The sequence below is a fragment of the Coregonus lavaretus genome (assembly GCF_964263955.1).
Source record: "Coregonus lavaretus genome assembly, chromosome: 28".
Lineage (NCBI taxonomy): Eukaryota > Metazoa > Chordata > Actinopteri > Salmoniformes > Salmonidae > Coregonus > Coregonus lavaretus.
This window is the reverse complement of record NC_140015.1, coordinates 4707693-4729227: the sequence shown is the minus strand read 5'-3', so window position 1 is coordinate 4729227 and position 21535 is coordinate 4707693. Positions and strand designations below refer to the sequence as shown.

The 21535-nt window shown below is 41.2% G+C and overlaps 1 protein-coding gene across 1 annotated transcript; it reads right to left on the bottom strand.

Annotated features, from left to right (window-relative positions):
* Positions 1-5610: 5610 nt before the first annotated feature.
* On the bottom strand, positions 5611-21535 carry LOC311104105 (lysophosphatidic acid receptor 2-like). The gene is made up of 7 exons (XM_084145774.1): positions 21372-21535; positions 13573-13879; positions 12988-13105; positions 12633-12784; positions 12098-12276; positions 11515-11777; positions 5611-6490 (listed from the first exon to the last, which is right to left on the bottom strand). The coding sequence occupies exons 2-7, from the start codon at positions 13872-13874 to the stop codon at positions 6398-6400; spliced, it is 1107 nt and encodes a 368-aa protein (XP_084001900.1). The 5' UTR covers positions 13875-13879; positions 21372-21535; the 3' UTR covers positions 5611-6397.

Genomic DNA, 21535 nt, shown 5'->3' with positions numbered 1-21535 from the left:
TTGTAGCCTTTTTTTCTAATGCTGTTTCACAAAGAAATGCACCAGCCACCAAATAAAGTTTGATGATAGACCCTGAAAGTGGTGTTGGGTGAAACGGGTGGAATGAAATACGTTTGCGGGCAGAGAGGGGGGAAAATGTGACATGAAAATGTTTATAAATAATTGTGACCGTCTTCCAATGCATGTAGGCTTTTTAGGTGTTCAGAGATAGTTCTCATTTAAATATTCCAGTTATTTAGCTTCTTCACTTTTGTTTTCTCAAAGACACAGACCAAAAAGGAGTAGATGCATTATGCTGTATGTACAGAGTTCTTAGATGTCTCAATCGGGATGGCTTAATGAATATAGTCCCCTGTAGCTCAGTTGGTAGAGCATGGCACTTGCAACACCAGGGTTTGTTTCCCACGGGGGGCCAGTATGAAAAATGTATGCACTCACTAACTGTAAGTCGCTCTGGATAAGAGCGTCTGCTAAAAAAGGACTAAAATGTTGTTGTTTTTTATATGGCCCAGTCTTACGGGGTAAGGCTGGGCTGTATTCATTAGGAACCAAACTGGCTGAAACAGGGGACTTACCTGAATTTGTCCAACAAGAAATGCTTGTTTTTGAACTGAGTGATACGGGGAGATGCTACCACCTGAACTTATCCAATAGGAACACGTGTTTTTGGTTGCAAACCGTTTTGCCACGTTGTGCAGGACTCTGGTGAAGTCCCCAGTCCAGACAGGGCTTGACAACTAGCATCTACTCATAATCTGTTTAGCTCACAGGCCACACTACAAACTTTGCATCGTACCAAAAATACCAATTATCAATAATATAATTATGATGATTATATTTCACACAGAAAAGTTGGTGAATAAAAAGTATTCCGTTTTGGGGTAGAGGGAATTGTATTTGTACTAGTCTTTTTATGGTGTTGTCTGGCCTCATGTCATTTTAGTTTGGGGTTATTTGGGGGGGGGTTGTTATGTCCGTCACCCAGTGCTTAAGAATTGATTGTATTGTTGTCGTGGAGACAGACCATCGTTGCCGTAGAGAGCACCTGTTCCATGGGAAGGCATGTTGTTTTCTCCCTTTACTCAATCTCACAATCCGCTGGTGAAAATGGGTCCTATTGGTTAGCTCTATGATTTGGCCAATCAGCAAGGGCTTTACTCTGTTCTTAATAACTGTTACCAAAAAGGCAGCACTGGTTTTATTACGATAAACAAGGTAGTCTTTAGAGAAACTGACTTGACTCCGATTTCATTTCCTTTGTAGTTTTTATTCAGATCTTTTTTTTATTTTTATAATCATACATCAACTGTTAAGAGTACTGGGCATTTTGATAAAGAAAGGACAAACTATATATTAAACAGATATACAGACATTTGAAATGTAAAATGGGGTTTTGTTAAATACAGACATCGTTACAGAGAACTTATATTGTATTACCCAAATTAGTGTCCTTGTTTACTGTAACTTATATTCTAAACATTTCATATGGCTTACTATATCTTACAAATAATGCTACCACTACTACACCAAATTAGTCCCCTCTTCCTTTGTCTTTTTCTACCAGTCGTAAATGGATGTCACTGTACAGATTGTGGAATGTTTTTTTTTTCTCTTTTTATAAACCCTCTGCTTTATTTTTGCTTTTCCTTTTGGGTGAGTTGCCTGGTTGTTTGGTCTTTAGTGTTCTCCTGAGGTAGGGGTCAAGTTAATTTGTTAGTTGAATGATTATTTGCATATTTTTTAATTTGTTAATTGGGGATGCAGTGTGGGGGTTAAGGTTATTGTAGTTTTGTTTGGTGCTGTGTGAATTCCAATTAGAACATGAGAATTTGTGAAACCGCAGTCTAGCAATAATCCCTGAATTAATGCTAGAGCTATTGTTGGCCATCTTGCTAGCATATAATCAGCCCTTACCGCAACAGCTGGGGGAAAAACGTCTCTTTCTCACACATTTTAGAAATCCCTTGATTTCCCTTATCCATTCAATTTCAGCCATTTTGTCTTGATTGACGCCATTAATATGGTTACCTATCATTGGTGAATTTGAATTCTCCCAGTATTTTGTAGTAATGGTACAGTTCAATGCAAGGATGGTGCTACCAACCCCAAATCCTGCACTCTACTCCTATACAGGTTGAGCCAATACTGAGTCAACCTACTGTAGGATTGATTCTACCATAAAATATTCGAATTCTAAGATTCTACCTGCGGCCATAGAATTCCACAGCACCAAATCAAACGATACGTTAAACCCTTTAATGTGTCACTTTTGTTTTGTTAGTATCTTTGTATATCGCTCCCTCTTCTTCGTCCAGTATTTTAAATACCCCCCTCTTTTCTCTCTCTACCTCTCTCAGTTTCTCTTGTATATAAAACCCCACTGTTTCCAGACCTGTGAGTCTGTATGAATTCCTTTTATACCTCAACTTTAGAATTGTTCTAGAACGAGTAAAAATAAAGTTGTAGTGTTCCTTATTAGAAGAAAAAAACTAATAAAATTGTGCTTTTCATTATTATTTTTGTTTTTTTAATGATTAGTCACTACATCAATACATTTAAACAAATAAAATAATGACAATTTGATGGTATTTTACCTAATTCTGTATTCAACACTCAAATTAAGTCCAAAGTATAATAGCCTGTAACCGCCTACAAGACCTGCAGGAGAACGTAAATTGGTAAAGGTAGAGCTGCTTGTAATGCCAGGATTGTGGGTTTGATTCCCGGGACCACCTGTACGCACGCGTGATCGAATATCACGCAGTTTAACTAGTTTCATTTGAAGTAAATAGTAAAAGAGTGATACAGTTTAAATTCCAGGCGTCCCTATATCCCCATGCTAGTATTTTATAATGGCTCTTTATGCATCACAGAATTGAACTATGGCACATGGAGGTAGTCTTTCCCTAGACAGTTTGAATGTTTCTGAATATCCCACTGTTAGCTAGTGTAACACATCTAGAGAAACAAAACCTACTGTACACGTACAAACAAGCATCCAAAGATGTACACATTTACATTTTAGTCATTTAGCAGACGCTCTTATCCAGAGCGACTTACAGTTAGTGAGTGCATACATTATTATTTTTAAAATTTATTTTTTCATACTGGCCCCCCGTGGGAATCGAACCCACAACCCTGCCGTTGCAAACGCCATGCTCTACCAACTGAGCTACATCCCTGCCGGCCATTCCCTCCCCTACCCTGGACGACGCTGGGCCAATTGTGCGCCGCCCCATGGGTCTCCCGGTCGCGGCTGGCTATGACAGAGCCTGGATTCGAACCAGGATCTCTAGTGGCACAGCTAGCACTGCGATGCAGTGCCTTAGACTGCTGCGCCACTCGGGAGACGAACTATGGGAATACTTTGCGTACAGAGCAGATGAGGGCCAGCCAACCGAAACAACTAAGCAAAAGGTGCTACAAAGCAGTGCAGTGCAAGGGAGGTTTAGTTCCAAAACGACAAACTATTTTACACACAACATTTGCATTGTAACGTTATTCTACTAGCAACTAAATTGGAATGATTTGAGTGACAATGACAAACATATATTCAGCATGACATTCATGTGAGCATTATAATCTGATTACAACCGAAAAGTAATTTGAAATGCACTCATAACTTAGCTATGAAAGCAATATATTTAGACTACTTTGTGTTTGTCTGGGCTTGCTAGCATCAGCCAGCAGCCCTGGGCGGAGCATTTCACCCTGGGAGTTAAAATGCACTCTGGGAATCGTAGTATGCTATGTAAAATCCATTGTATTTCTACAGTGGGGGAAAATTGTATTTAGTCAGCCACCAATTGTGCAAGTTCTCCCACTCAAAAAGACGAGGCCTGTAATTCTCATCATAGGTACACGTCAACTATGACAGACAAATTGAGTTTTTTTTCCAGAAAATCACATTGTAGGATCTCCAATGAATTCATTCGCAAATCATGGTGGAAAATAAGCATTTGGTCACCTACAAACAAGCAAGATTTCTGGCTCTCACAGACCTGTAACTTCTTCTTTAAGAGGCTCCTCTGTCCTCCACTCGTTACCTGTATTAATGGCACCTGTTTGAACTTGTTATCAGTATAAAAGACACCTGTCCACAACCTCAAATAGTCCACTATGGCCAAGATCAAAGAGCTGTCAAAGGACACCAGAAACAAAATTGTAGACTTGCACCAGGCTGGGAAGACTGAATCTGCAATAGGTAAGCAGCTTGGTTTGAAGAAATCAACTGTGGGAGCAATTATTAGGAAATGGAAGACATACAAGACCACTGATAATCTCCCTCGATCTGGGGCTCCATGCAAGATCTCACCCCATGGGGTCAAAATGATCACAAGAACGGTGAGCAAAAATCCCAGAACCACACGGGGGGACCTATTGAATGACCTGCAGAGAGCTGGGACCAAAGTAACAAAGCCTACCATCAGTAACACACTACGCCGCCAGGGACTCAAATCCTGCAGTGCCAGACGTGTCCCCCTGCTTAAGCCAGTACATGTCCAGGCCCGTCTGAAGTTTGCTAGAGTGCATTTGGATGATCCAGAAGAGGATTGGGAGAATGTCATATGGTCAGATGAAACCAAAATAGAACTTTTTGGTAAAAACTCAACTCGTCGTGTTTGGAGGACAACGAATGCTGAGTTGCATCCAAAGAACACCATACCTACTGTGAAGCATGGGGGTGGAAACATCATGCTTTGGGGCTGTTTTTCTGCAAAGGGACCAGGACGACTGATCCGTGTAAAGGAAAGAATGAATGGGGCCATGTATCGTGAGATTTTGAGTGAAAACCTCCTTCCATCAGCAAGGGTATTGAAGATGAAACGTGGCTGGGTCTTTCAGCATGACAATGATCCCAAACACACCACCCGGGCAACGAAGGAGTGGCTTCGTAAGAAGCATTTCAAGGTCCTGGAGTGGCCTAGCCAGTCTCCAGATCTCAACCCCATAGAAAATCTTTGGAGGGAGTTGAAAGTCTGTGTTGCCCAGCGACAGCCCCAAAACATCACTGCTCTAGAGGAGATCTGCATGGAGGAATGGGCCAAAATACCAGCAACAGTGTGTGAAAACCTTGTGAAGACTTACAGAAAACGTTTGACCTGTGTCATTGCCAACAAAGGGTATATAACAAAGTATTGAGAAACTTTTGTTATTGACCAAATACTTATTTTCCAGCATAAATTGCAAATAAATTCATTAAAAATCCTACAATGTGATTTTCTGGAGAGAAAAAAATCCTATGATGAAAATTACAGGCCTCTCATCTTTTTAAGTGGGAGAACTTGCACAATTGGTGGCTGACTAAATACTTTTTTTCCCCACTGTATGTTGTGTACTGCGTAGACCAGGGGTATTCAACTCTTACCATACGAGGTCTGGAGAATGCTGGTTTTCTGTTCTATCTGAAAATGGCTTCGAAGTCCAGGGTTGAGTTTGAGGGGTGTAGACTATTGCAGTATAGAAGCTTCAGACATGTTGTTTTGGAACTAAACTATTAAATTATTTAGCAGTGATGAAAAATGAATCATAGGTCTAATGAATGTCATTTTACCCAATATTATGGTCATAGATGATCAAATTAACCCGGATACTGTATGTATCAAATTACATTTTAGAAGAGATATTCTTCTGTTATTTAATTCTTAAGTCAATAAAAATGTGATAACATATTGAATTTGGCCTTTAGTACTATAGTCCATAGAAACGCATTGAATAACACATTCATAAATGGCAAAAAAGACAGTCAAATGTTTTATAATAAAGAATAAGGTTTTGAAGTGTGTCATATCTAGGAGATATAAGAAATCTCACATAGATATACACACACACACATTTAACCCCCAACTCTAGGTGGTTATTAATATGGTGTTTTATTTTTTGAAAGAAATTGAATATAGAATATATTATTTTAGATGTTGTACAAGTTATCAACATATTGTTCAATGTTTTAAAAAATAAAAGGCCAGTGGTTATTCTGTCACTTTTCTTGCAACGGTATTGTTTCAGTATCGTGATAGTAAACCTGGTATCGATGTCAAAATGCTGGTATCGTGACAACACTACAGTGTGGCCAAATTTATGCGACCCTGTTTGTTACTCATGAAAGTATGTATGGTGTTATAAATAACCATATTGTCCCAGTGCTTGTCCATTGTCCTGTTTCAACCCCACTAAGGACTTTATTCAATCTGTATCGTGGAAGTTCAGCGTAACAGTAATTTAAAGGCAATGTCCCCACATTAGCAGAGACTGCATTCACATGCAGCGTTTACTATGTAAATCGGAAATTACCTTTACATTTCTATTGTGCAATCTGTACCGCTTCAGCGAGTTCATGAGCGGCTGTAGATCTTATGTCCATGGTGTCTCTATGACTCCTGATTTAATCCAGCCGTCAGGGTGAAGAGGCTTGTCCCCACTCTGTCTTTATCAGCTGGGCAGTAAAGTTGGCTTTATCGTCTGATTTTACTTCACAACCATTATCTACCTGTGGGGAGCAGAGACACTATCAGCTTTATTGTTGAACAATATCATCAATCGTATAGTACGCTATGCCTTCAGAAAGTATTCATACTCCTTGACTTATTCCACATTTTGTTATTACAGCCTGAATTCAATCCCCCCAAAATGTCGCCCATCTACACAGGATACCCCATAATTACAAAGGGCCCGATTCCGACTTAGGAAATTATGCTTTTCTTACACACTTCTCAGTAGATGGTACTCACTTACCTTATGAAGGTGCGTAACGGGCTTTGCAGGTGTGGTTCCCTTGCGCGCACTGAATAAATAATTTAACCGCTGAAAACCCTCCCACTTGCTGGCCAACAGATTTTCTTGTGGAGTTTTCATTCAATAGGGTTTTCAGTACATTTATCTTATGCCATCCCTTTAAATATAGTGTACCAATCTAGTTAGAATTTTGGAATATATTGAGAGAACGGGTTCAGAATATTAGGGATCAATGAAAGAAACCCATCTAAATACAGTATATGCATATTGCTCTGTTTCCGCATCAATTGGTCGATTTCAAAATACTATTATTTAGGGTTAGGAAAGCATTTATGAATCATAAAAAACAGGTTTGGAGAGCCGTTACACACGAAAGAAAGAAAAGTGGTTTGATTCATTCTGAAAATGTAACCCATGGTAATGTTGGAAGATTAGTGTACATCGAATCATAATAGAGAGATTAGTGTACAATAGTAGGCGATACCCTCATATCTATTGCCTGCACTAACCATGGAACTGTGTGATGACACAGCCTAGTAGCTTATTGCGCCATGCGTCGGGTTCAAACTTATGGCTTGGTCTGCGCTCCACTCCATAGCGATTTAATTAGTCTACGTCTTTAAAAATATATATATTATCAACCGTTACTAAGGATCCTCAGCAACAACCACATGGCCGTGACAGCATTTACAGAGGAAAGTAAATGAAACAATGAAATGTAATGATAATGTAGGCTATACCACCTGAAGGGAACTAACAGTAAATTGGCAGTTGAATATCTGTTGTTATTAGGTCTACTGGTAGTGGTTAATATTTAACATGATAGAAATAGGTACGCGAAAGTCGGGGTAGCCTATAATCAAGACATTCGAGAGTGCCCATCCCTGCAAGTTAAAAGGCCATAATTTAAATTCTGCATAATGGAACAGTATTTCATAAACTTTACTGTGGGAAAGTTGATATACTCCAGAGGGAAAACAGGTTTTTAGAAATTTTAGCAAATGTATTGAAAATGAAATCTCATTTACAAAAGTCAAAACTTTGTAGAAGCACCTTTGGCGGCAATTGCAGCTTTGAGACGTCTTGGGTATCAGCTTCGCACATCTAGATTTGGGGATTTTCTCCCATTTTCCTTGCAAATTCTCTCAAGCTCTGGAAAGTTATACTTAACAAAAATATAAACGCAACATGCAACAATTAACGATTTTACTGAGTTACAGTTCATATAAGGAAATCAGTCAATTGAAATGAATTCGTTAGTATCTGGTGTGACCACCTTTTGCCTAATGTAGCAAGACATCTCCTTCGCATAGAGTTGATCAGGCTGTTGATTGTGGAATGTTGTCCCACTTCTCTTCAATGGCTGTGCAAAGTTGCTGGATATTGGCGGGAACACGCTGTGAGCATCCCAAACACGCTCAATGGGTGACATGTCTGGTGAGTATGCAGGCCATGGAAGAACTGGGACATTTTCAGCTTCCAGGAATTGTGTACAGGACCTTGCGACATGGGGCCGTACATTATCATACTGAAACCAGAGGTGATGCAGCGGATGAATGGCACGACAATGGGCCTCAGGATCTTGTCACGGTATTGCTGTGCATTCAAATTGCCATCGACAAAATACAATTGTGTTTGTTGGCCGTAGCGTATGCCTGTTCACAGCGTTGACATCAGCAAACCGCTCACCCACATGACGACATACACGTGGTCTGCGGTTGTGAGGCCGGTTGGACATACTGCCAAATTCTCTAAAAACGATGTCGGAGGCAGCTTATGGAAGATAAATTAACATTCAATTCTCTGGCAACCGCTCTTGTGGACATTCCTGCAGTTGGCATTCCAATTGCACGATCCCTCAAAACTTGAGACATCTGTGGTATTGTGTTGTCTGACACTGCACATTTTAGAGTGCCTTTTGTCCCCCGCAGGATAAGGTGCACCTGTGTAATGAGCATGCCGTTTAATCAGCTTCTTGATATGCCACACGTGTCAGGTGGATAGATTATCTTGGCAAAAAAGAAATGCTCACTAACAGGGACGTAAACAAATGTGTGCACAACATTTGAGAGAAATACGCTTTTTATGCATATGGAAATTTCTAGGATATTTTATTTCAGCTCATGTAATATTGGACCAACACGTTTACATTTTTGTTCAGTATAGATGTGGAGCGACGGTGAACAGCAATTTAAGTCTTTACACAGATTGAATGGGATTCAAGTCTGGGCCACTCAAGGACTTTCACATTCTTGTTCTGAAGCCATTCCAGCATTGCTTTGGCTGTATGCTTGGGGTCATAGTCCTGTTGGAATGTAAATCTTCGCCCCAGTCTAAGGTCGTTTGCACTCTGAAGCAGGTTCTCATCAAGGAGTTGCCTGTATTTGGCTCCATTGTGCACTCTATCCTTACCTGCAAAGCATCCCCATAGCGTGATGCTGCCACCAACATGCTTCACGGTAGGGACGGTGTTAGACGGGTGATGAGCTGTGCCTGGTTTTCTCCAGACATAGAGCTTTGCATTCAGGCCAATTAGTTAAATTTGTCTCATCAGACCTGATCATCTTTTTCCTTATCTCAGTCATTCACGTGTCTTTTTGCAAACTCCAGGCGTGCTGTTGTGCCTTTTTCTCAGGAGTGGCTTCCATCTGACCACTCTTCCATAAATCCCTGATAGGTGAAGTGCTGTAGAGATGGTTGTCCTTCTGGCAGGTTCTCCCACCTCAGCCAACAAACTCTGTAGTTCTGTCAGAGTGGTCTTTGGGTTCATGGTCACCTCCCTAGCCAAGGTCCTTCTTGCCTGGTTGCTCAGTTTGGTCGGACGGCCAGCTCTAGGCAGAGTCTGGGTAGATCCATATTTGTTCAATTTCCAAATGATTGAGACCACTGTGCTCTTGGAAACTTTCAATACCCTTCCCCATATATATGCCTCATCACAATTCTATCTCAGAGATCTACAGACAGTTCCTTGGACATCGTGGTATAGTTTCTGCTCTGACAAGCACTGTCAACTGTGGGACCTTATATAGACAGACAGGTGTGTTTTTCTAAAGCTTGACCAAACAACTGAATTGGCGATAGGTGGACTCCAAGTTGTAGTGACATCTCAAGGATGACCAAAGGAAATTGGATGCACCGGAGCTCAATTTGGAGTGTCATGGCAAAGGGGGGTTGTGAAAACGTAGGTAAATGAGATATTTCATTTTCAATAACTTTGCTAAAATTTCTAAAAACATGTTTTCACTTTGTCATTATGGTGTATGGATGAGAAAAAACATTTAATATATTTTGAATTCAGACTTTAAACACAATGTGGAACAAGTCAAGGGTTATGAATAATTTTGTATATATATACATACATACATACACACACTGTATATCTTTTGTTGTTGTTGATAATTTCTGAAGGCACTGTATCTCCACGTAGAGGCAGACACAATATTACTCAATATCATAAATAGTAATTGCTCACAAAGATAGTGGCACGCTGTGACAGTGGCAAGTGTTAGGTTAAAGTCTAAAGGGAGAAGCATGAGATAAGGGAGGAATTTATAGAGTCACCATTTCATTATATTAAAATTATTGTTAGTCTATACAAACAACAAAACATTTGGAAAACAAAGCTCTCAAATGTGTTTTCTTTCAGAAATCATGTAATGATGGCAGACAAATCTATTTTGTCTCAACAGAGCCCCTTAAACAATCCAAACCAATGCATTCTGGAGAAGAAAATTACACAATGGTTTTGCTGTATCAAATCAAATCAAATTTTATTTACCACATGTGCCGAATACAATAGGTGTAGACATTACAGTGTATGTAGTCTCTCAGTCTAAAGTTTGTTCTCCCTAAGGAAAAGTATTTAAAAAAAATTTGTGGACATAGTCGCAGAGAGAGCGGTTACAAGCATAGCACCACATCCACCAACTAAGCAGATATTCCCATCAAATATTCCATTGGAATAAAAATAAATAAATAGGAAAGGTACCTAGTCAGGAGTTGGAATATGTGTCAGTCAGTCAAAGGTGATACCTAGTCAGTTGTACAACTGAAGGCATTCAACTGAAATGTGTCTTCCGCATTTAACCCAACCCCTCTGAATCAGAGCGGTGCGGGGGGCTGCCTTAATCGACATCCACGGCGCCCGGGGAACGGTGGGTTAACTGCCTTGCTCAGGGGCAGAACGACAGATTTGTACCTTGTCAGCTCGGGGATTCGATCCAGCAACCCTTCGGTTACTGGCCAAACGCTCCTACCCGCCAGGCTTCTTGCCGCCAGTCAAAGTTCAAGCCAGAGCAGCTTGGGGTAAAGAAACATTCTCGGTCACCCCTCACCAGTTGTTTTTTATTGTTGCAAAAATAAAGCACCAGCTTTTGAATCATTGTAAGAAATGAAAATCTAGGTGAAACACACTGAAGAACAGAAACAAAAGAGGAAAAGTGTCATGTGAGCAAGAGTGGTAAACCGTTGTGAAGTAAAAGCAAGAGTAATACATTTGTAGATGTTGGAGAACACAAAGAAAAGCATGATTTCAACCCATACACCGTTAAAAAAGTTAGAGCCTATAGCATCGTAATGGGGTTCTATCTCAATCTTTCCTTGATTCTTTGCACCCTATCACCTCGTTCTCAAAACCCATTAGACAAGAAGGTCCAAAGAGAGGGACCTTGGACCTTTCCTTCAATACAGTTGAGAAGGAGGTAAGGAGATAGGATGCCAGGAATCGCAGGATTGTTTTTGTTGAAAGAGCTGACCCTTAATCTTTCTGTGGTAACCTACCTCTGGTTGCAGTGTGTTGAACTCAATGGGTGACTGCTCTCCCTGGTGGCCAGATCTCCTCCTACACAGGCAGCACAGGATACACTTAAAGGTCCTCCTCATCTCCTCGTCCCGGAAGGAGTAGATAATTGGGTTAACCAGGGAGTTACACTCAGCCAGGATCAGACAGTACTTCTCATAGGTCAAGGCATGGCTGTCTTTACCCATGATCCCATCCAGCAACAGAGTCATCAGGCCCGGTGTCCAACAGAAGACAAACACACCTAGGGAGAGGAGGGAAGCCAAGGAGGAAAAGATGAGGGGATATGCCATAACCATGCCAATAACTTGTCAATTAAAACAAACAATTATGTTCACCACTACCTTACCTTAAAAATAGTCTGTATGTTTTAGAGAGTTGCAAAGATCATGTATATTTTAGCAATGATTAAGTTGTAAGTAGGGATGTACGTGGAATGGAAATGATTTGAGAATAGAACCAGTAAGATAAAATGGCACGAGTGTTAAACAGTATTAGTTTCATTAGCATCACATCCTCTTGGAAGTGTACATTCCAGGCCAGTTGCAGATCACACTCACTCACCCAGTATAATAGAGATAGTCTTCATGAGGTTGACGACAGTCTCGTTGTGCCTCAGATGGTGGGAGGTGTGCTGAGACATCCGTTTACCCTTACGTCTCACGTAGACATAGATGCGTGCGTACACAGCCACCATGACAGAAAAGGTGAGCAGGTTGAGAGATGCCCAGAAGATCATATACCTGGAGAAGAAAATACTTTGTCCTTTTTCTTTGTAGATTATGATCATTTGTCTTTTGCTTTTAACCCAACATCCTGAGACACAGAGACAAACGTTGAACGCCAAGGTCAGCCAGCCACAGTGCAGCAGCGTCCTTGGAGCAGATAGGCAAGATAAGTGCCTTGATCTAGGGCACAACGGCAGGAGATGGCATCTAGGATACTTGGACGCCAACAACCCTCCAGTCCATTTGCCAGCTCACTCTCGACCAGGGGTCATATGTATCAAGCATCTCAGAGTAGGACTGCTGATTTAGGATCAGCTTTGCCAAATAAATAACATTATATGGACAAGGGGAACCTGATCCTAGACGGTTACCTGCGGCTGTAGAGCGGGGCGATGATTGAGCAGTCGCTAAGCTGGCACTCACAGTTCCACCCCATGGAGGGCACCAGCCCCATGATGATAGCCATTGCCCAGATGCATACAATCAGCAGCACCACACGCCGGTTGGTCATCTTGCTGTGCAGCTGCATAATCATAATAAAAAATAAACATATAACACAGTACATACAGAGACAGCAAATCAATGTACATAATAAAATAATAAAAATTAGAATAGAATGATAAAAATGTGTACAAACACGTCATAAGATACTAAAAAGAACAGCCAGACTAATTCAAAGCCAAAGGAAAAGGCTTTGCAGTCTGTTAGAGTAGTTAGTATTTTTACCTGCATGGTAATTATGGTCTGGTGACGCTCCACCGCCACAGCCAGCAGGTTGGCCACAGATGCCGTCAGGCTCATGTCCACCAGAGCATTCCTAATGAACCATTGCTGCTTGGAAAGCCTGAAGAAGAAGATTCCTCTGTTGTCAACTGTCACAGAGATGAGTATGTCCTTTATATAAATTAAATAAATTAGTCATTTAGCAGACGCTCTTACCCAGAGCGACTTACAGGAGCGATTAGGGTTAAGTGCCTTGCTCAAGGGCACATCGACAGATTTTTCACCTAGTCGGCTCGGGGATTAGAACCAGCGACCTTTCGGTTACTGGCACAACGCTCTTAACCACTAAGCTACCTGCCGCCTTAACCACTAAGCTACCTGCCGCCATTTATCCAAACCCACTCAAGACACACATACATTACAAACACCTACTGAGAAGTTGGAAGACAGGGTCAGCCACAGTGTAGGGCCCGTGGAGCAGTTGAGGGTTAAGTTTGCTTAAGGGCACAACGGCAGGTATCTAGGATACTGATTCAAACCAGTGACCCTCCGGTTACTGACCCGTCTCTAGCCTAATGTCCGCACTACCTGATGGTCCAGGGCCCTGTGTTGAGCACGAGGTTGGTGTAGGCCAAGCCGGCGAACAGGTCCGCGGCGGCCATGTTGGCTAGCAGGAAGTAGATGGGGAAGTGGAAGCGTCGGTTGATCAAGATGGCCGCCATCACCATTATGTTGGACAGGATCATGATGAGGCAGATGGTCAGGCCCAGGACCACTACCACACAGTCCCTGACACGCCAGTCTCTGCCGATGTCCTTACCTACGTACTCGTAGAAGAAGGTGACGTTGTGGCTGTAGTCGCACGCGTTCCCCCTGCCACCGCTCTCCATGGCGGCTGGAGACAAAGAGACATAATGGAATGGAATTCGGTAAAAGTAGGTATGAGGCCCTCCGCTAGGAGCTAAAAGGAATAAGTCAAGTCAAACGAAGGTCTCTTCTCTGTATGGCACTACTTAGCCCATTCATAGACGCTAACTACCTTTACCGCCTATTGATCAAGGTATCCGGGGGACTTTTGTTAAGACCCCCGACGCTTGCTCTATACGTTAACACGCATCGCTTGCGGTACGGTTGTGGAAACGTATCTTTCATAATAATATATATATTTTTTACGGTTATATTACTACACACCTTTATAGGGTTACGTTAGGGTTAGTCTTCCCACCAGTGGCGGCTCCTGAAAAAATTCTCAGGGGGGGCAATTTTTCTGATGATTTAGGTGACCTACACACATTTTAAAAAAGATATGTCCAGCAACAACATGAAGACAGGGGCAGCATATAAGTCAATACCAGAAGCATTTATTGACTGATCTCAAAAGTGTTGGCTTACCAGGGTTGGTGGAGCCCTCAGTTTCATCTTTGCCTCGCAAAGCTAACTCAAACACTCCGCAAAACTTCACACACTGGATTAGCCGGCTGAGGATGTGGCGGTTCTTGCTAATGTCGTAGTAAATATATTTGTTATAGTGAATATGGAATATGATATGTTGAGTAAAATGTTGTGCTAAGATCTATTTAGGTCAGGAGCTGGTTATAAGTTCTGTTCCTATCCAATAACAATGGACAAAAGGGTCCTATCTTGTCAGCCTTGTCAGCAGGTGGCCAAGGACAACACCCACGCCATAGGCCTCTCAGTTCTTCCAACTCACGAGTTCTTGCTCTGAGGACACACACACACACACACACAAACACACACACACACACATCATCACTGTTAAACACACACACACACACACACACACACACATCATCACTGTTAAACACACACACACACACACAAAAATCCCCTCTCTTAGGCTGAACATTTGAAGACAGAGAACCCGACTCAGAGCCAATGCAACAGTGACAGTAGCCTGGAGGGGACCTCGCCCAACTCATCAGGACCAATCAGAAGATCAGAACTACTAGATTCAACCTACTTCATTTATTGCATAAAATGTCTGCACACAATGTTTCGGGGCTCTCTTCAGATAATAATAATAATAATAATAATAATAATAATAATATGCCATTTAGCAGACGCTTTTATCCAAAGCGACTTACAGTCATGCGTGCATACATTTTTGTGTATGGGTGGTCCCGGGGATCGAACCCACTACCTTGGCGTTACAAGCGCCGTGCTCTACCAGCTGAGCTACAGAAAGTGGATACTCATGGATGCGCATCGCAATTGTAAAATGTCAACACAATTGGAGACACCACGTCATTTTTGGAGACATGTTATTGACAGTAAACTATTGTAGATGCGACTGCTAACTAAATAAAACATTTTAGCTGGCTAGCTAATCATCTTAGCTAAATGTGGGGCAAACAATTCAGTTATTTACCGTTAATTTGAGGGATTGGGGTGAAAGAAATCGAGTTACATAGTGATACTTTACGATATACTGTATTGACAATATCGCAATATTTTAGCGCTAGTTGGCTGTACCTGCACCAAAACACCATTATTGTTCCTTCATAGCTTGTTCTCAATCTTTTCACATTGGGAGCCAATTTGTTTTCAGCACTTTTATTTCCATGACTGATCAAAACTCGTTCTCATGGCTTTCTGATCCCTCTGCAACAGACATATGGTGCGCAATAAAATCACAGTATCGAATCGCAATACGTATAGAATCATGAGACTCGCAATGCATATATCTTATCGTGAGGTTCCTGGCAATTCCCAGCCCAAGTTCATTTGCCACAACAAATCTCTTCGCTAGCAAACGCGATGTCTTCTCCAAAACGGCAATGTGTCTCCAGCAATGTTTACTTTTTTGACGTTCTATGGCATCTCCACTTTCCAAGCATATATGACCACATGTAATATTTTGGTAAGTGATGCAAATAGTGAACTATGTAGGGCCAGGATGTAAAATATATGTAGCTGCAGCAATTTCTCTTATCTGATATGGTAAGTAATGGGGCTTAATGTATAGCTCCCTAAGAGTTTGACGAACGGGTCCGTGCACGCGATTCCAGATATCTTTACCTCTGAATAAACTGCCTTTATTATACCATATCCACCCTGTCCAAAGTCTCTACTTGGTCTCAGTTCTCCAGTAAACTTGTGATTATCAACACTAACCTCATCGTTGTGGCGGCGGACAGCTAGCCTGTATCCCTCATCCAGTTGAGTGGCAATGTTATTTTTTCGTTCGTACCAATTTTTGGAAAATCCTCGGGTGTAGGACTTTCCGTCTTTAGTAGAAACCTGTTGAATTATTAAATTTGGTCTGGGAGGTCCTAATTGTTTCGTTGCCAATTTATCTTGATTTGTTCGCCGACAAAAAGGAACTTCTTTCAAAGAGACAATCGAGTTGCACTGCCATTTTGACAGTAATAGTGAATTGATTGATGAGGGTACCCGCTCTTTTCTTAGTTACGTTCATGGTTATGTTACGTATGACGAAAGCGCGTAAGTGCAAGCCCTCAGACACCCATAGAGATTGTATTGAAAGCTCTGATATTTGAAAAAAATAGATTTTACATGGGAGTCTATGACAGACTTCTGGGCGATTTTCAACCTGACTGAAATCGCCCCAAAAGGGGGGGTGGCCATTTGAAGCACGACTTTAGCCTGATTGGACAGATTAGTGGCAGATCACACCAGACGTCTAGATTACAACACTGATAACTACTGTTGCCGTGATATAATTGATTAGAAAAAAAATCCCTTCCTTTTCCCGTTTGGCAGTGCGTCGCCCATATCGCACTATTGAACACACCGCCCCTGCTTCCCACACAGCCATTTATCCATGTTACAGCGCTTGTTTACGGAAGACAAAGGCAACCACCTGTGCTAATTAGCCATCTAGCGTGCTCCAAACACCTGTGTGTAAGCGTAACTGGGGAGGAAGTGTAGTTAGTTAACTGGAGGCACACGGGCAATTCCACTTCAAATGTATGCCAAACAGAAAACATTTATTTCAAAGTTTAACAAACCATACAACTCTATGCAAATGGTCTACTATGTACAATTTACACTGAATGTTTTTTGAAAACACATTTACTGGAAGAACTGCAAAGTCTGGTAACAGAATTTCTGTAAAATCTCCCTCCGTTTTTTGTAACCACATTTTCCAAAAACTGTTAAAATATCTGCTCCGAATTAAGATTCAAAGATGTCTACAAAAAGAATGGGGTGTCAGCTATGACATGACACATTGAGTTAGAAAATATATATTTTGATTATTGAACTACAGTAAGTGACGTGGATTTATACCCAGTCACAGAATTGTGGTAATGGAATTTCATCATGGATCTCCTGATCTATACTACACAGAAATGCATAATTATGGATATGAATGTCATTCTCTTTGTGATGAAAATGTTTATGTTTGTGCTTTTCTATTTACCAATTTCATTGTTCTATGTTTGTGCTTTTCTATAAACCAATTTCTGTGTTCATGCAAGTGACTGATTGAACGAATCCTCACTATCAGTATCTGCAATTTGGCAGTACACCCAGAACCTTGTTTAGAGAAAGATATCTCAGTTTCAAGGACTCAGCTTAGAGAAGAAGCCTCGTGAGGTATTGGTCTGTCACATGAATGAAGCAAACATTAATTATGAATGATGAATAAGCTAAATCATGCAAATATGACTTGCCAGTATATAAGGGAACTAACGGGACTGCCCCGTTAGAGCTCCTGACAGACGTTCACTATGGTGCATTAAGTTTGTTGCAACCTCTCCAGCACGCTGACAATAAACAATGATTCATTTAAGATTGACTTTGAGTGTCCCTGTGTAAGAATTTCCACGACATCTTCATGGTAATGTATCCTAAATAGGTACACAAAAGGTATCAATATGTAATATCCTCCTTTGCATATTTGGGTATTATTCTACACATTGGCTATTATTTTTTATGAGCTCTGCCATCAAACAAGACCAAATTTGGTTGGTCCTGACCAGACCAAATCTGAACCAATCATAGACGTCTATGTTTCACAAGTTTGGACATCAAAGTACAGCAGAGTACAGTACAGCACAGAACAGTATAGTACAGTAGAGTTCAGTACATTGTTTAGTGTGCTCTACTTTGTAGGATAGTGGAGTTCAGTAGTCTACTGTACAGTACAGGACTGTACTGAACTACACTTTTCTTTACTGTACAGTACTCTACTGTGTAGCAAAGAAAGACCTAGCAAAGCTACAGCTGGCTCAAAATAAAGCAGCTCGCCTTGCCCTTAACTGCACACACAGAACTAACATCAACAACATGCATGATAGTCTTTCATGGTTGAGGGTTGAGGAGAAATGTACTACTTCTCTTCTAGTCTTTTTAAGAAACATTTGTGTGTTGAAAATGCCTAACCACTTGTATCTTCACGGTACCTAAACCAAAAACAGAATGAATGTGTCACTCAGTTATGTATAGAGCAATGTCATTGTGGAATGCTCTGCCACAAGAGGTTAGTCAGGCAAAAAGTAAGTTTAGCTTTTTAAAAAACATATGTCACAATGCCTATCCTCTTTCTAAATATATAATTTAACTATACTGTATATAAGAATATGAATATAGGAATAGTGTGTAAATTATATTTTTGTTGTCTCTGGGTGTCTTTCCAATATATAACTCTTATTTTATATTTAGAAATTCATGCAATATCTTATGTTGTTCTTGTTTATAACTGTTCTGTACTTTGTCATGTATTTGTATGTTTTTGTATGTTTTATGTGGACCTCAGGAAGAGTAGTAGCTGCTCCCGAGTAGCGCAGTGGTCTAAAGCACTGCATTGCAGTGCTAGCTGTGCCACTAGAGATCCTCTGTAGCTCAGCTGGTAGAGCACGGCGCTTGTAACGCCAAGGTAGTGGGTTCGATCCCCGGGACCACCCATACACAAAAATTTATGCACGCACGACTGTAAGTCGCTTTGGATAAAAGTGTCTGCTAAATGGCATATTATTATTAGAGATCCTGGTTCATATCCAGGCTCTGTTGTAGCTGGCCACTACCGGGAGACCCATGGGGCAGCACACAAGTGGTCCAGGGTAGGGGAGGGAATGGCTGGCAGAGATGTAGCTCAGTTGGTAGAGCATGGCGTTTGCAACGCCAGGGTTGTGGGTTCGATTCCCACGGGGGTATGAAAAAAAAATTAAAAATAATGTATGCACTCACTAACTGTAAGTCGCTCTGGATAAGAGCGTCTGCTAAATAACTAAAATGTAAATGTGCAGTGGCTAGTGGGGTTCCTACTAAACTGCTGTGCTCTACTGTACTGTTCTGTTATTTTCTTTACTGTGCTGTCCAAACTTCCGTCCGGACCGGCCCAAATCGGAACCAATCATCGACGTTGATGCTTTGCTAACCTTGTCCCCAGGCTATTGCGCACAGCGCATATAAGCCTGGGGTATCAACCACTCAAAGTTGGCGCTAGTGGGAGTGACCATCTGAGCAAAGTATTTGTCATCACTTAATTTTAGTGAATCACACGAGTGCGAGGCGTGGCTCTGTGCTCGTGGTGCGCTAACGTACAGTGAGGGTTAAGGGAAAGGTTGTGTGGGAGATGATTGGTTGGTCGATTAAGCCAATGCCTATGCTCTGTATTGGCTAAAGAAGGCCAAGTGTGATGATTTGGTCCACCAGACTCTTCCCGCACTTGGAGGAAGTGTCTGGGTACGAGATTAATGTTTGGGCCAAATGAAGCCCGGTTCAGACTTCTTATGTCCAGACTTTTAACTCTTGCTTTGTCCACCAGACGACAGAAAGGAAACAGTTATCAGCTGAACATAAGAGTATGCCAGTGGAAGGGAGGACAGTAACAGGTGACCCAACTGTGGTTTGTGACTACTATGATTTCCTATTGTAGCCACTTCCGTTACCGATTTTTTGCACAGCAGCACCCGCTGCTCGTTGAGAAGAGTAAGAACGATACGTGCTTCACGTCAGTCTCCAATAACACCAGAAAAAGTCGCTAGATTTGTCGCTAGTCGCTTTTTTGAAAATGTGTAGCTAGAGGGGTCTGAATACTCGCTAAATATAGCGACAAAGTCGCTAAGTTGGCAACACGGGGCACTACTATACTAGACACCTTGTGCCAGATGTGATATAGGCTTACTGACAGTAGCTGCTTCCACTGACTCTACCACTTTAAGCCTATAATGTGACGGTTTCTGCCACAAAAAGGCATGTGTAAACCAGCAGAGTGCAGGTTGAGCGTGTGAACTCAACCTGGTCTCAGAGCATTTCGTATTATTCTGGACGTAAATCCGAGATACTCCATTTAGTATGATATGTTAGGTTTGGAATGGTTACGTAAGACAGACGATTACTTAAGTTAAGGCAAAAACGAAAGGAGGGTGGTTTGTCTGGGTGGATGGGTATAAAGCGAACTTCTAGCAACCCAAAGGTTGCGAGTTTGAATCTCATCACAGACAACTTTAGCATTTTGGGAACTTTTCAACTACTTACTACTTTTTAGCTACTTTGGCATGTTAGCTAACCCTTCCCCTAACCCTAACCATTTTAGCTAACCCTTCACCTAACCCTAACCTTAACCTTTACCATTTAACCTAACTCCCAAATTTAACTATAACTCTAATGCCTAGCCTAGCTAATGATAGCGAGTCAGCCAATGTTAGCCACCTAGTCACCTAGCTAGAATCGTAGCATATTGTACATTTTGCAAATTCATAACATATAATACAAACGGTAATTAGTAACTAATCATACAAAATGGGTGATGGGCATCCACAAATTAATACATACCATAAGAAATGTAACATATACTAAATATAGTACTCGGCTTTACGTACAGAATAATACGAAATGCTCTGACACCAGGTTGCTGAACTGTATTATAATAATTCGTGTGAACCAGCAGACAACTATTTTATCGCGCCTCGCACTGCTGCAAAATGACAATGACAGATATCCTGTTAAACTTGTGCATTGTGCAAGACCAAGACACCAAACTTGATAGTTAAACTTTACATTTCCTTGAAAAAAACAAAAAAAGATCTACGTGACATTGTTTACACCGGATTTTACAGAGGGAATAAAACAAAGGTACAAGGTTCAGTAAAACAAAGACTGAAGGTACAGTAGAACTAGAACAAAATCGGAAAGGTTTACGGAATGACGCCTAGGTCAATTAAGAAGTTTCAGCTTTGTTTTCGTTGTTTTAACTCTCATGACAAAACAAGTGTAGACTTTTTCAGAATAAATACAGGGACTAAAAGTAGGCTACTGTGATTGTCATATCTGACTACACACAAATTGATCAACGGTGGACCTGACGTGAGTTTGTGTAATTGAATTACCGAAACCCACATATTACAACCAAGAATAATAATGCGTAGGCCTATAATAATAAACATATGGTAGCTTACCGCTGTTTTAGTACAACGTTTATCCAACGTTTCCCTCCACTATAACCCGAAATGTAACTTATATTTTGAACACTTCCAACAGGTAAATGTACCTTTTCACCCCAAGGGGCCAGGGTTCCGGTCTAGAAGCACGGTTTTGACTGCTCCTACAGTTTTGCTTCGGT